Raw genomic sequence first — 16,601 nt, 5'->3', positions numbered from 1 at the left:
GAAAGCCCTGTACCGAAACGGTTCGGTACAAATACGTGTACCGTTACAACCCTAATATATATATATATATATATATATATATATATATATATATATATATAATATATATATATATATATATATATATATATATATATATATATATATATATATATATATATATATCTCGCATGGTTTCATCAGCATTTATTTTTAGTTAAAGGCAAAATATGGATGATCAAACTTGGAAAATTAAACTGAGATAGGCAGCTAAAATGGAATTATGTTCTTAAAGGATAACATTTCATTTTAAATGTCCTTGATATTTTTAATATGTAGTAACTGTTATAAGACTAATATAATGTACTGTATTATGAATAGGCATCATGGCCGACAACACCCTTTAACTGTAACTATTGTCGCATACATGCCATGACGTAATTACATTAATTATTAGATGATAGTGTTACATGATTAATCATTAAAAGATCGCAATCTCAGTTCAAACACCCGATCTTATTACATTTTTTTTGTTTAGTTATCCAATAATTTTTCTTATAGGAGAAAAGTTGAAAAATTTCAGTTATATATGTAAGGAATAACTAACGACGGGCCATTGAATTCTTAAGGCAGGAACACACCAAGCCGACGGTTGGCTGTCGGGCAGTTTTTGTTCGTCAACCAACAAGTTTTCTCAGTGTGTTCCGCACCGTCGGCTGAAGTTGGTCCTCAACGGCTTTTTTTCGGCCGATTTGAAATGTTGAATCGGTCCGTCGGGCCATCTGATCGTTCTGATTGGCTGTTCAGATACTGCCACCTGCTGGTTCGGAAAGGCATTTCATCTAATGCAGGCGCAAAACGGACGTGCAACTTGGCCGTCGGCTGTCTAGCGTCAGTTTGGTGGGTCAGGGCAACTTTGGACACAGACACTGCCAACGTGAACCAACCCTGTAGTCTTCTTTCGTCGCCACTAGTTCGTCAGCGTCGGCTTGGTTTGTTCCTGCCTTTAGAAAATAATGCACAGCCAAGGTGGTAATGCGGCCACAATGCGATCAATTATTCCGCAAAGGTCAATTATTTCGCTTATACTACGGTTACCACACCTTAAGACACTGTTCCGATGTTGTATTTCAAGACATTTGTCAGGTTTTTGTCCTTAAAACACTCTTGTGTGTGGGACTAATTTCTTACGCATCTCATCCCAAGCGTCCGTTGGTAATTCCAAAACGTAATTTCAGAACTAGTAACGGAGGCTTGAGCCTTGATAGCAGAATAATACCGTTGATACAGTTATTAATGCACATAGAGAGAGAGAGAGAGAGCGAGAGAAAGCAAATTAGCCTACCTGAGTCTGTGGGTCTCTCACAGCAGCAGTGTCTCTACTAATAGCGAAACTATAAGTTTATCCACCACAAGAACCACACAGTTATTACCTCGCTGGTGAGTCATGTATCTTTTAAGTTGCTAAACTCTTTGACTGATTAATTCATCAGAGCAGCACTGACAAAACCTTTCTGTGTGAGTGTGTGTCTGTACTATACAGTACGTGTGTACATTTGAAAGAGAAAGAGAGAGAGAGAGCGCGGGAGAGAGTATGAGCTTTCAGGACACAATAAAACATATTTTGTGGCAAAAACCATGACAATAATTTGTTGTTTTAATCCTATTGTTTACTACATTTATTTTCTTGGTCAGTGTCGTTGTGGGTTTTGTTTCTTTTATGGTTGTAAGCTGTAGGACTATTGAAACAACTGAAATAATTTGACGAAGTGATATGGAACTGCAATGCGGTCAAAACCTGCCTAGAACTACTTTAGCTGTGCATTTCCCTGAAAATAATTGCACACCTTAAAACGTTGGTCAACCAATCGGATTCATAGAGGCATCATTCATATATTTTTTTATAAAATATATATTTCTCTTACCAGGATATGAGCACTGGAAAGGTCAAGTGATGACTGCAGATGAACTGCAAGTCCTGTACGAGGGGATCAAGCTCAACAACGTGAACCATTACGACTATGTGCTCACAGGTACAGGTCTTTTCTTCCTGTTGCGTCTGCTGTTATTTAATTTCGGATGCACATTATTCAATTACTGTCAGACACACAGGACAAGCAGATTGGTTTAAATAGGATTATGTATGTCCAAAATCATTAAAAGTCATGTTATTCAGTATGATGATTACATTTAGACATGATTATTCGTCAAAACCCCACACTTTAAAGCCATGTTTTTGCCAACCCTGCCTTATATAATTAATAGGGAGAGAGCGTTTCTGTTGGGCCAAAAACGGACAGGATACTTTGTGTTAAGGGCTGCAACTGATTGATTTGATTGAATCTTCCACATTCAGCAAACAAAGAGCACAGAAATAAATAACGTACAAAAATTGGATTACATTTGATAAATGAATACTATATACTGTTCAATCTTATTGTGTCACAGTTCCCGTGTTCCCCGGACTCCATTTCCCAGTATCCTCTTGTCTCCACACCTGCACTCACTTCCCTTGTCATCTCCCCATCATCACAGCGCACACCATCTCCTGAGTTCTGATCACCGCCACCTGCACCTCATCAGCACACTCATCACCAGCACTACTTAAGACACACTCACACACAGTCACATTGTCCGGTCTCGTTTGCATCAAAGGACTTACCTGAATGCTTACCTCAAGGACCCCTCTTGCTACTTACCTGTACTCCGGGTTTCCTAGCCCCTCTCCTCGATTCCTATCTGGCGTGAAGTGTTGTCTGAAGTCATCAACTCCATTTAGCAAGTATCATTCTCCATTGTCACTCTGCAAACACAAAGGACTGTGTCATTCTCCATATCACTCGTACATCACCAAAGTGCATCTGCTACTCACCTGTCTGCATCGTTATACTCTGCTTGTGTTTAATAAACAACCTGTTATTCCTATCTTCTGTCTCCTGCCTGGTCCTATTGTAACAGAAGACTGGACCAAAAACAGCGGAACACAAGTATGGGTATTTTCCTACTTCCCGTTCCCCCCGAGAATCGTGAACGGCAACCAAAATCCTCTGTGGAAGATAGGCTCTGGATGGCCAGGCAGGATGGCCGCCCACTGGAGAAATATGTCGAGGAATTTGCTGAGCTGTCTTCTCAGGTGAGCTGGTCCGATGCTGTTTTAAACTCCTGTTTCCTGAGGGGTCTGGACGAGAGTACGATTCGCTTCTGTGAACCTGAATGCCTCTACTCCCTTGTCGAATCTATTGATCTGGTCCTATTCCTTAATGGTTCCAAATTTGAAATCGAAGAGGTTCACAGACAGTCGTATTTTCCTCGTCCAGCTCCCTCAGGAAAAATGGTGGCCGGGCCAACTCACCAGCCACCAACTTCCTCCACCTATCGCTCCAGTGGGTGTACACCAGAGGTTCAACCTAACCCTCAACGTAAGCAACCCAAGAGGAGGAAGTCTAGACAGCCAAAGAAGCCTGCATTTGCTCCTGACCGCGTTGAGCCCGCTCCAGTCTTCGTTGAGCCCGCTCCGGTCTTCATTGAGCCCGCTCCAGTCATCGCTGAGCCAGCCGCTCCAGCCGCCGCCGCCGAGCCCGCATCTCCAGCCTCCGCCGCCGAGCCAGCATCTCCAGCCTCCGCCGCCGAGCCCTCTGCTCCAGCCTCCGCCGGCGAGCCTTTCCACGCTCCTGCGCCGAGCCAGCCTTTCCACGCGCCGCATCCGCATCAGCCGCTCCATGCGCCGCCAAGCCAGCTCCATGCTCCTCCACCCACAAATCCACGATATTTCTGGGACTCCTCTTAATTATCCTAAACCTCCCCAAGTATTTTTTTGGGGGGGCCAAGTACCCGTGGGTGGGGACAAGGGGGGGACGCACATGTGGGTGGGGCTTTGCCATGGCCGCCCGCGGCACCCGACCCTCCATGGCCGCCCGCGGCACCCGACCCTCCATGGCCGCCCGCGGCACCCGACCCTCCATGGCCGCCCGCGGCACCCGTCCCTCCATGGCCGCCCGCGGCACCCGACCCTCCATGGCCGCCCGCGGCACCCGACCCTCCATGGCCGCCCGCGGCACCCGACCCTCCATGGCCGCCCGCGGCACCCGACCCGCCATGGCCGCCCGCGGCACCCGACCCGCCATGGCCGCCCGCGGCACCCGACCCGCCATGGCCGCCCGCGGCACCCGACCCGCCATGGCCGCCCGCGGCACCCGACCCGCCATGGCCGCCCGCGGCACCCGACCCGCCATGGCCGCCCGCGGCACCCGACCCGCCATGGCCGCCCGCGGCACCCGACCCGCCATGGCCGCCCGCGGCACCCGACCCGCCATGGCCGCCCGCGGCACCCGACCCGCCATGGCTCATGGATCCGCCCTGGAGACCTCCACTCCTGTCCGCTACTCCCCCTGCACCTGTAGGAGGTCTCCAGGACGCCCGCCCTCCCTCCCGGTGTCTCCATCTACGGCGCGAGGTCGCGCCTACCGGGAGGGGGGAGTAATGTCACAGTTCCTGTGTTCCCTGGACTCCATTTCCCAGTATCCTCTTGTCTCCACACCTGCACTCACTTCCCTTGTCATCTCCCCATCATCACAGCGCACACCATCTCCTGAGTTCTGATCACCGCCACCTGCACCTCATCAGCACACTCATCACCAGCACTACTTAAGACACACTCACACACGGTCACATTGTCCGGTCTCGTTTGCATCAAAGGACTTACCTGAATGCTTACCTCAAGGACCCCTCTTGCTACTTACCTGTACTCCGGGTTTCCTAGCCCCTCTCCTCGATTCCTATCTGGTGTGAAGTGTTGTCTGAAGTCATCAACTCCATTCAGCAAGTATCATTCTCCATTGTCACTCTGCAAACACAAAGGACTGTGTCATTCTCCATATCACTCGTACATCACCAAAGTGCATCTGCTACTCACCTGTCTGCATCGTTATACTCTGCGTGTTCAATAAACAACCTGTTATTCCTATCTTCTGTCTCCTGCCTGGTCCTATTGTAACATATTGTTAATGTAGAAAACTTTGTCTTTGATTATGAAGTTACAATTCCATTTTTAATCTGTCTGCTGCAGCTTCATTGTTTATTTCTCAATTGATTTATTAATTTATTAAATGACTGAGTGGGATAAATGGGCCACTACTATGTTCATGCCGCTTCAAGACTTGTCAGCCCAAACAGTCTTTTTCCAATTTAACATTTGTCTTGTTTTAGTCATCATGTGTCCCTGTGTCAACATCCTGTTTTTAAATGACTCAGAAAGTATCCTGTCTGTTTTTAGCTAGTCTCTGTGAATCATTTTAGGCAGGGTGTAATGTTCACATTCAATTGGTTTGTTCCATATATATATATATATATATATATTTTTTTTTTTTTTTTTCTTCCTTCTTCAGGATACACTAGGGATGATTCCTTTTTGGAAATGGTGGTGGACATTGTAAAGGAGCTGAAGAGGGCAAACCCAAGCCTGGTGTATGGTGTGTGTGTGTGTGTGTGTGTATATATATATATATATATATATATATATATATATATATATATATGTGTGTGTGTGTATACACATACTTCTACAGTATGTTAATTTTAACATTTACTAATACATTGTTAAAATCAAAAAGTCATCTAACATTAGTTAATGCACTCTGAACTAACATGAACAAACACTGAACAATTAATGAACATTAAAGGGTTAGTTCACCCAAAAATGAAAATTATGTCATTATGACTCACCCTCATGTCATTCCAAACCCGTAAGACCTCCATTCATCTTTGGAACACAGTTTAAGATATTTTAGATTTAGTCCGAGAGCTTTCTGTCCCTCCATTGAAAGTGTTTGTATGGTATACTGTCCATGTCCAGAAAGGTAATAAAAACATCATCAAAGTAGTCCATGTGACATCAGTGGGTCAGTTAGAATTTGTTGAAGCATCAAAAATACATTTTGGTCCAAAAACAACAAAAACTACGACTTTATTCAGCATTGTATTCTCTTCTGGAATCCTTTCCATTGAATTGATTCCATTGAATTGATTCCATTGAATCCTTTCATCTGTCGGCGTTGGTAATGCACTTTTACGTCGCCGTGGTTGTTTTTGGCGATTAGGAAATCCGCGACATGCACACTTATGCACCATTTTAAAAAATATAGCAATACCAAAATACAAACAATGTAGAATAGCTTGAATACAGCGTGTCTCCCTCAGACTTTAAATGAAGCTCTGGCGCACTAGATAACACGTCAGCAGCGTCACTGCGGAGTCGTGAACCACACTCCGGAGCAGAAGAGGGCAGTAATGCACCAATAAGCTGGATGCCATGCTATGGATTCACAACAGACCCGGAAGAGAATACAATGCTGAATAAAGTCGTAGTTTTTGTTATTTTTGGACCAAAATGTATTCTCGATGATTCAAAATGTTGGGGATGTCCTAATCGCCAAAAACAACCACGGCGACGTAAAAGTGCATTACCAACGCCGACAGATGAAAGGATTCAATGGAATCAATTCAATGGAAAGGATTCCGGAAGAGAAGACAATGCTGAATAAAGTCGTAGTTTTTGTTATTTTTGGACCAAAATGTATTTTTGATTCTTCAAAAACTTCTAACTAACCCATTGATGTCACATGGACTACTTTGATGATGTTTTTATTACCTTTCTGGACACGGACAGTATACCGTACAAACACTTTCAATGGAGGGACAGAAAGCTCTCAGACTAAATCTAAAATATCTTAAACTGTGTTCCGAAGATGAACGGAGGTCTTACGGGTTTGGAACGACATGAGGGTGAGTCATTAATGACATAATTTTCATTTTTGGGTGAACTAACCCTTTAACAAAAATTAATGCTGTGAAAAATATAAATTGTAGATGGCGTAGTCTGATAGGTCCTTTATATGGAATCTTCTAGCTATCACGTCATTTATTACGTGGCACAAACTGATTGGCCTCTGTTGATTCTGCAGCCAATGAAATTGCTTGCGTAACATTTAAATAAAATAAAAAAGCTCCACCTGTCTAGATTTGCTACAGTATTTATGTATGTGTGTATTTATTCAGCAGCAGCATATCTTACATGCTCACAGCAGCATGTCTGTGTATCTGTTGGCAGTAGTAAGTCCGTACAGCAGCAGCGTAGCAGATCTTGTCCACCAAGACTAAATACATTAACATTGTCATATACATAAACATAGCATGCTAAAACTATTCTTATGGTTGTCATTATTGAACTAATTTTAACAAATTAGACCTTAATGTAAAGTGTTACCATTAAAGCTGTATCTGGGCTATATAGTTAGGTCAGTATAGCTCACTCAGCTCACTGCTGCTGGATTGCTAGGGATTTTACTGTGCGAGTCAAACAGGATATCAGTGTTTGGGAATGTCATGTTATGTCTGCAGAATGTCTGGAAATATGAGTGGTGCTCCAAACATTCAGTAAGCCTGTAAGGCCTCACTGACATGTGTTACACTGTATTATGCTCATTGTGCTTATCTTTGCTGTTTTTTTCCCTGCCTGCCTGCCAAGTGTGTGATCCGGTGCTGGGTGATAATGGCGCATTGGTGAGCATATCAAAAAATTCCCCTATAATATTTGCATTATACTTTCCTAGTAAAAAATGTAACCCTTTAATTAGCAGAACATCTGTGTCTTTGTGAATCACTTCAGATGTGGTTTAAGTTTCCAAAGAGCTGATCGTTTTCCGTTTCATTTCTAGTATGTTCCCAAGAACCTGCTTCCCATCTACAGGGACAAAGTAGTTCCGGCTGCTGACATAATCACTCCCAATCAGTTTGAAGCAGAGTGAGTGTCCTGTTATGCTGATTTCTTGTTTATTTGTTTGTGTATAGAAATCAATGGCCCTGTTTACTCCTAGATGCTGTGGTCTAATCAAATGGAATCAGTATGCGTCAAATATGTCTCCTGTGACCATTTGTGATTGGCACTCCCAAAACAAATGTTCATACCATATGTAAATAGGGACCCCAAAGAGATGAAAACTGTGGTTGTGTCAGAGATTTGTACACGTGATCAGGACATAAAGGAGTTGATGGGTCAAGGGATTCTGCCTAGGCCATGTCCTGATCCAACTCACCGATCCATATTTGTTCATCTGTTCTCTGCTATTCTATAAATAAAGGCAAAAAGCCCCGTGGTTGTTGTTGGTTTTATTTTCATACTTTTTGCCTGTGGTTCACCCACCAGTCATGGGTGTGTCATCATAACACATGTACAAATATTTTATTTCATTTTTTCCCCTCACAGGCTCCTCACTGGTAGAAGCATAAGTACAGAAAAAGATGCAGTTGAAGTAAGTTTCTATCAGCTGTTCTCTTTATGTAGCAGTTATTTCTGCTTCTCTTATCTGATTGGCCATGTGACTTGCACTGGATTCTTTCATCTGCTGTCGCCACTAGTATACAGTAATGACATTGCCTAAAGTGATATTGAATATTCAAATCTCCCCCGGGCCTCGTATAGCATTTATGGCATAATATTGAGTACCACAAAAAAAAAAAAAAAAGTTTTGATGAGGCATTTACAATTAAAGTGAATGTGGACAATTTTTGGAGAATTAAAAACAAACAAAAAAAAAAAGTCATGAAATCAGTGAATTCTTCTGTTAAAACTTTTGAACTGTAAACACAATATTTTAGTGAAATTTTGCAGGCAAAGAAGTCATTTTTAAAAACTTTTATAGAGTGCAACAGTCAGGTTCCATAAACTTAAATGATATTGTTATATAATCAACATTCATAAATGAATAGTTTTATATTTCTCCATCATTTTTAATTTGATTCTGTTCGCAGTGCTTCATGGGATTGTAGTTCTTTGCTGTTAATAAAACCGTTAAGAAACATAGTCTTGTACCTTTGTCTTTTTGTCTGATTTTTACATTTTTTGCTTCAAATCAAAGTTTGTAGTGTTGTGATTCACCTCTTAACTGACATGGCTTATAACTCTTTAACAAAGACCTTTTTAAAACCCTATACTAAAAATGAATGAAAAAACAACAACTTCCATAACAAGTGCTGCTGAAAAAAAGGTGCAGGCACTGTTACACTCTATTGTCAAAACAATAGTGTAGCAGTGTATAACTCACATAGATGTATAACTCAAACAGAAGTCACTTTCAAAACAAGCAGCATGGAAAATTCATGTGGCCAACTTGAAAATTAGTGAAATTTCCATGGGAACTTTATTGCCTTCACGCGAAACAGCAGATCGCACAGATTCCTATTCTACTGAAATGGAAATTGAGATAGTTGTTTTGTATTTCAGGTGATGAACCTGCTGCATTCGATGGGTCCAGACACAGTGGTCATCACCAGCTCTGACCTGCCCTCTCCTCTGGGGGATCAGTATCTGGTCGCCCTGGGAAGCCAGAAAAGAGGTGATTTTGTCATTTTAATTTCCACCATACATTATAAAATCCAATGCAGTGAAACTCTTGAAGCTCTTGCGATGCTTGCCTCATACATTTCATCATGAGTAATTGTCTGGGTGGAGTAAGATATTTCAGAATTCAGTTGCCTCATTTACATATCTTGTTCAAAGTCACTCCTGGCAGCTACTCTCTGTTTACACAACAGATAGTGGTATGGTTGGTTGAACGATTTTTGAAGCTGGAGAAGGATTATAACCCACACCTGTGATCACACTTACTATAATAAAAAAATAATGTTAATGTTGCTATGTTGCTTAGAAACCACACACAAGGGGCTTTCACTGGAGGAACCTTTTCATAGTTACTATTGGCTGAAGTACCTGGATTTTTCCGTGTTCGCACCGCAGGAACTAGGAATGATTTTAGTTCTAGGAACTGTTTTTGGTGGGACTAAATTAGCTCCTACTTCAGAGTTGGGTCTAAACCAGCACTGTAGGAACTATCAGTGACGTGAGTGTATGTTGATTGGTCACAGCTGTTAGGAAACGAGCTGTTAAGGCGAGAGAGTGCGATAATCACAGTTTAATAGTCTATTTATCTTGAAACAACATCCATAGCAGACTGCCAAGTGCGGCTTCTCAAACACACTCGCAGCTGGTATGAAACGAAAAAACAGCTAGGAAGAGCTGCAGCACCGTCTCAGAACGGGAGATCCTTAGGCAGGGGATGGAAAACACCTCGGCCGGCAGATGGAGAGACACTCAGATGGATAGATCCTGAGAAGGCGTCTGTGACTAGGACTGGGACTAAGACTGTGGCACACACAATAATACAGGTCAAAATAGCTTCTTGAATAATCAAGGAGAGAACGCCGGCATGGGAAACAATAATCCGACACTGAAGCGCGGCGAACAGCGGAGCAAAGAAGGGGAAACAATCAAGGTAGAAACGCGACAGGTGCGCGAGCAATTAGCGCGAACGCTGAGGAGAAATGAGATGCATGTGAAACCAACTAAAAGAGAAGATGGGAAGAAAGGAGAAAATAAGGAGCAATTAAACCTGGTTCATGACAACAGCATTTTTAAAAAGCTGTGTAAACATATTTACTTCACAAACTTGAAAAAACAGCCATAATGGCATTTACCTGTTGTCTGCAGGGTTGTGTTCTTTTCTCCCCCTCGATACTGAAAGTTGTCATAGGAGATTTCGTGTCGGCCACTTCACAGTTCCTATTCCCAGAGCGAAGGCAACCAGGGACATGGCCGGGGGAGAAATTAGTTCCCGGGCAACTATGAAGTAGCTAGTTCCTATAACTGAGTTCCTAGAACTATTCAGTGTGAAAGCCCAAACTGTCAAGTTCTGGAAGTTCCATTTATTGTTTATAGGGGAACTGATAAACCTGATAAACTAACTAATAAACCTTTACAGACAGACTTACTGTGAGCTACAAGGTTGTTAATCGATGGTATATGCTATTGTTGAAGCCATCATCCTGCCCTATTTCATTTTTTTTTTTTTTAAATAATTGTTTAGCAGCAGAATTTCTTGCAAGTTTGACTCTGCAGAAAAAATTCCACCAATCAGGGAATTATGACATGCAAATCACACCAAAAGCTTTTACTATAGCGCCCACCCACTACACGAAGAACTGTGAATGACGTAGTAGTCAGTCTCCTTATAATCTATAATATAATAACCATTTGTGTATGTATGCATGTTTTGAAAAAAATCTTAAAATATATTATGTATGGTTTTAATCAACATCTTTAAATCAATATCTCTATATTTCTCCATCATTTTCATTTGTCATTTGCAATGCTTCATGGGATTGTAGTTCTTGCCCTCATTAAAGGCATTAAGTGAGTACACAGTCTTGTGAATTTGTCTTTTTTAAAAAACAGAATTTGTAATGTTGCGGCTCACCTTGTACTGTAGCTGGTTGGTTTGGTTCATGGTTGATAATGCCCTAATGAAGACTTTTAAAAAAAATTGATTGAGAAAAATACTTCTGAAACCAATGTCACTGAAAAAGTGGACTGGCACTGTTGCACTCTATAAGAAATGCAAAACGGCGACTGAATGTGGGGATGAGGAACCATCAAAAAATGTGTAAATATACAAATACTTTATAATTAGTGGTTTAATATCAGCACATTTAGCATGTGTTCATTCAAGAGTTATTTCAACGGCATCATTCTTAACTAGTGGTTTCTGTTAAAGGGATTCATCCCAGTTGTGAATATAATGATATACTCCTGTTGTTTCTCAGTGAGAGCAGATGGTACCATGGTGACCCAGCAGATCCGTATGGACATCCCCAGGGTAGATGCTGTGTTTGTGGGAACAGGAGACCTGTTTGCTGCGATGCTGCTGGCGTGGACACACCACCACCCAAATGATCTCAAGGTAAACAACAAGATATCACACTAATTATAGTTGAGTTCTCAAGACTAAAAATAAAGCAGTTTGCTTCAGCAAATTATATAGGCGGCTGCTGCTTTGTATTGTTATATCAGCATTATAGTAAAATGGAACAATACAAGAGTTTTCTTACCTGTATGTGACACCGTTTTGCTTAGACGATTGGGCAGAAGATGCTTCCTGTTTCCTCTTCTTCCTAATTAAGTGATAGAATGGCAGTTTCTTTTGTTTTTTTTCCCCTCCGTTTGTCCTAAAATACTGTGTTCATAGTCATTGAAATGTTGACTACAGACATGGATTTTTCAGATTTTCAGCTGCGTTCCCTCCATATTTATGATCCTTTGCTGCCTTTGGCCACTGTTTACAATGTGCTGGATCCTTCACTGGAAACCAAAAATAACTTACTCCCACTAAATGTTTACTTTGAATTTATGCACCTGGGAACAATACAACTCAACAACTCTTATGACTAAAAGTTTGCTTAGAAGTATTTTCTACTGAAGCAAAGTTGTATTTGACTCTGGTCAAGCCTATTCGTTTAGAGGAGACTGGGAGTGGCTTTGGATGGCAACATGCCCAGTACATTATGGATGTTTAAGTTTTCCAACCTATTCGGCAAAAGGAAAGACAGCAGCCCCTTTTCTCTTTTTAAAGCATAGATTTCCAATAACAGATTAGCCTTTCTACCTGCATCCAACTTGGCAGCCATGTTTTATTTGAAAGCCTAGCAGTGAATTATACCTTTTAAGCAATCCATAAAAATACATGGCTTACTTTAAGTGTGCAAATACTCCAGGGCCACTCTACAAATGTCCTAAATAAGAGCTACTTTTCAAAAAAAGTTTTCAAACTGCTGGTTGTTGAATTATAACCCAGAGCGTTTGATGTGTTTTTGACAGACGGCCTGTGAAAAGACTGTTTCCGTCATGCACCATGTCATTAAAAGGACTATTACTTATGCAAAAGGTAAGACTGTATACCAGACCAGATAATGCCAGACCAGATAATGGTAGCTGACCTTTTGTCATATTATAAGTTTGATATTCATACACTGTGATGGTCATGTAACTCAACCCTTAACTTTGTTCATTTCTCAGAGGTGGCCGGTCCTGATCGAAAGCCCAGTCCTGCTCAGCTTGAGTTGCGGATGGTCCAGAGTAAAGCAGACATCGAGGATCCTTGCCATAGTTTTGAATGCTGTTGTATTGTAGTGCTTTACTCCTACATTCTGTACTAGACAATATGAATGTCATATTCAGCAGCTAGAGTTTACAGTCACACTGTGAATGCCGGAATGCTCATATTTTATGCTGTAGTGTTATAAATTCTTTTATAACAATAATGTACTTAGAATTGAAACTGTGACTTCTGGTACTTTATAGTGCATTAATGCAGGTACTGTGTCCAAAAACTAACATGTGACCTTATTATCTTCACATTCCAGCCATAATGTGCATGTGACTATCCATCCATTACTAGTATTTTACAATGATTTCATTATGCATGTGTCCGAATTAAGCATTTATAATGATCTTTTACATTAAGAAAATGTATTTAACATATCAGTGTTGTCTAACATTTGATTTGATTCAGTCTATGTTATACTTAAATATATTATTTGATCCGTTAGTTCTATTATTTCATCAGAATGACTGTACAAGCCCAGTCAGGCCAAGTTTGAGAAAATTGTCTATTAAAAATGTCTATTAAATAATAAAAAGGAATTGTCTGTACTGAGAAAGTGCCTTGAAATGCTGCTGTAGTAGATATTAAACTAAAGATGTATTTATCTTTGTGATAGTTAGCAATAATTGCTTAGACAACTAACATTTTAACTATATTGTAATAAAATCATTCTAATTTTTATTTCATCCTTTGTATGCAGGAATTTCATTTTAAGTGTATTTCAGTGATTACGGTGAAATAGGAGACATTTTACTCTTGGGATTTATTCCCCTGGTTTCAAGGTTTAAGCTTAGTCCCAGACTAAAATGCATGACTGAGCTGTTTTAACTGAAAGCAATTGGACTGACATGTCTTAAAATATATCAGTGCCATTGTTGCACATCAATATTTTTATAAAAAATGTTTATAAAAAGCTACCTAAATGCCCTAATCGAACTAAGGCCTAATCCTGGCTAAAATCTAAACCGTATCTGTGAAACGGGGCCATAGTGTAGTTCTGTTCTGTTTTTTTTTTTTTTTTTGATGATGATGATTTTATTTTATTTTTTTCTAAAATTGCTATATATATATATATATATATATATATATATATATATATATATATATATGGGGACATTACCAGACCAACAGGCAGGAGACACTGCTTACGGTCATTAAGTGAGGAATAATTGATGCCAGACCATGGTAATGCAAAAATACACTCCTATTAGAGATCTCTACTTCACCAAATTCAGCAACTCAATAAAGAACTTTACAGCCATGAGTGAAGTAGGACAAATAAAGTTAATATTAGGAGAGGGACAGACAGCAGCACTGGCTGTGAGATACATGTGGACGTGCCACAGCCTGAGAGACAGCAGGTGAACGTGTGGAATGTGTGTGTCTGATCTTGGTGTGTTTCCCTACCGTCCACAACAGTGACCCTCAGTACGTGTGTGTGTATATATTTGTTTAACCACTGTGGTGTCAAATGTTCAGACATGTTCTAATTTGTTACACTGTAACTTCAAGTTTAAGTTATGTTAAAATATTTGATATTATTTTCTTCTATTATACAGGTGCTGGTCATATAATTAGAATATTGTGAAAAAGTTCATTTTTTTATTGTAAATTATTTTAAAAAATGAAACTTTCATTTATACTAGATTCCCTACATGTAAAGTAAAACATTTCAAAAGTTTTTTTTTTTTTTTTTTTTTTAATTGTTGATTAGAGCATACAGCTAATGAAAGTCCAAAATCCAGTATCTCAAAATATTAGAATATTTACATTTGAGTTTCATTAAATGACCATCCCTACAGTATAAATTCCGGGTATCTCTTGTTCTTTGTAACCACACTAATGGGGAAGACTGCTGACATGGCAATGGTCCAGGAGACAATCATTGACACCCTCCACAAAGAGAGTAAGTCACAGATGGTCATTACTGAATGTGGTGGCTGTTTACAGAGTGATGTATCAAAGCATATTAAATGCAAAGTTGACTAGAAGGAAGAAATTGGGTAGGCACAGGTGCAAAAGCAACAGGGATGACCGCCAGCTTGAGAATACTGTCAAGTAAAGCTGATTCAAACACTTGGGAGAGCTTCACAATGAGTCGAATGAAGCCGGAGTCAGCGCATCAAGAGTCACCACACTCGGACATCTTCAGGAAAAGGACTACCAAGCCACTTCTGAAACAGAAACAACGTCAGAAGCATCTTACCTGGGCTAAGGAGAAAAAGAACTGGACAGTGAACAGTGGTTGAAAGTCCTCTTTTCAGATAAAAGTAAATTTTGCATTTCATGTTGAAATCATGGTCCCAGAGTCTGAAGGAAGACTGGAGAGGCACAGAATCCAAGCTGCTTGAAGTCTAGTGTGAAGTTTCTGAAGTTAGTAATGATTTGGGGGGCCGTGACATCTGCTGGTGTTGGTCCATTGTGTTTTATCAAGTGCAAAGTCAATGCAGCCATCTTCCAGGAGATTTTGGAGCACTTTATGCTTCCATCTGCTGACAAGCTTTATGGAGATGCTGATTTCCTTTTCCAGCAGGACTTTAGCACCTGCCCACAGTGCAAAAACCACTTCCAAGTGGTTTGCTGACCATGATATTACTGATATTACTGTGTTTTATTGGCCAGCCAACATGCCTGAGCCCTGAATCTATGGGATATTTTCAAGAGAAAGATGAGAAACAGTCGATCCAACAATATACAGATGATCTGAAGGCTCAATAGTGCCTCAGCAGTGCCACAGGCTGATCACTTCCATGCCACACTGCAACGATGCTGTAATTTGTGCTAGGAGCAAGTCATTTGCTGTAATATGTGCTGCCGACCAAGTATTGAGTGCACAAATGAACATACTTTAAAGAACTTGAACTTTTCTGTTTTGAAAATCCATTTTTTGATTGATCTTAGGAAATATTCTAATATTTTGAGATACTGGATTTTGGACTTTCATTAGCTGTACGCTCTAATCATCAAAATTTAAAAAAAAAAAAACTTTTGAAATGTTTTACTTTACATGTAGGGAATCTAGAATATATGAAAGTTTCATTTTTAAAAATAATTTACAATAAAAAAATGAACTTTTTCATGATATTCTAATTATATGACCAGCACCTGTAGAGATGTTTTTTATTATTGTTTTATGTATGCTTTGGCAATATTGTATGATTTACAGTAATGCCAATAAAGCAATTTTGAATTTGAATTGAATTGAGAGAATAAGCATATGTGAATTAGCCTAGTCTGCGTCTTATGGCAGCAGTGTCTCTACTAATAGCGAAACTGAGTTTATCTACCTCAAGAACCACACAGTTATTACCTCGCTGCCTTGGTGAGAAATATCAGATAGCTTTTAAATTGCTAAATTATTTTACTGATTAATTTGTCAGCACAGCACTGACAACACGTTTCTGTGTAAATGTGTGTCCTGTCCGTGCTGTGTGTGTGCGTTTGAGTGAGATAGAGTTGCTTTCAGGACACAATAAAATGTATTTTGTGTTAAAAACCATGACAATAATTTGTTGTTTTTATCCTGTTGTTTAATATATTTATTTGCTTTGCAGGTGTTGTTGTGGGTTTTGTTTCTTTTATGGTTGCAAGCTTTAGGACCTACTGAAAAAACTGAAATCATTTGGCAAAGTG

At 40.3% G+C, this 16,601-nt stretch overlaps 1 protein-coding gene across 1 annotated transcript; it reads left to right on the top strand.

Moving 5' to 3' along the window:
* Positions 1-1,892: 1,892 nt before the first annotated feature.
* Positions 1,893-13,524, top strand: LOC125269969 (pyridoxal kinase-like). The gene is made up of 8 exons (XM_048193093.1): positions 1,893-2,012; positions 7,502-7,536; positions 7,692-7,777; positions 8,240-8,285; positions 9,257-9,368; positions 11,632-11,768; positions 12,683-12,749; positions 12,881-13,524. Exons 1-8 carry the CDS (start codon positions 1,934-1,936, stop codon positions 13,018-13,020), a joined length of 702 nt encoding a protein of 233 aa, XP_048049050.1. The 5' UTR covers positions 1,893-1,933; the 3' UTR covers positions 13,021-13,524.
* Positions 13,525-16,601: the final 3,077 nt, after the last annotated feature.

Source organism: Megalobrama amblycephala, linkage group LG6 (assembly GCF_018812025.1).
Source record: "Megalobrama amblycephala isolate DHTTF-2021 linkage group LG6, ASM1881202v1, whole genome shotgun sequence".
NCBI classification, from domain to species: domain Eukaryota; kingdom Metazoa; phylum Chordata; class Actinopteri; order Cypriniformes; family Xenocyprididae; genus Megalobrama; species Megalobrama amblycephala.
Note: the sequence above shows the minus strand (reverse complement) of the source record. Positions and strands in the feature narration are given on the sequence as shown.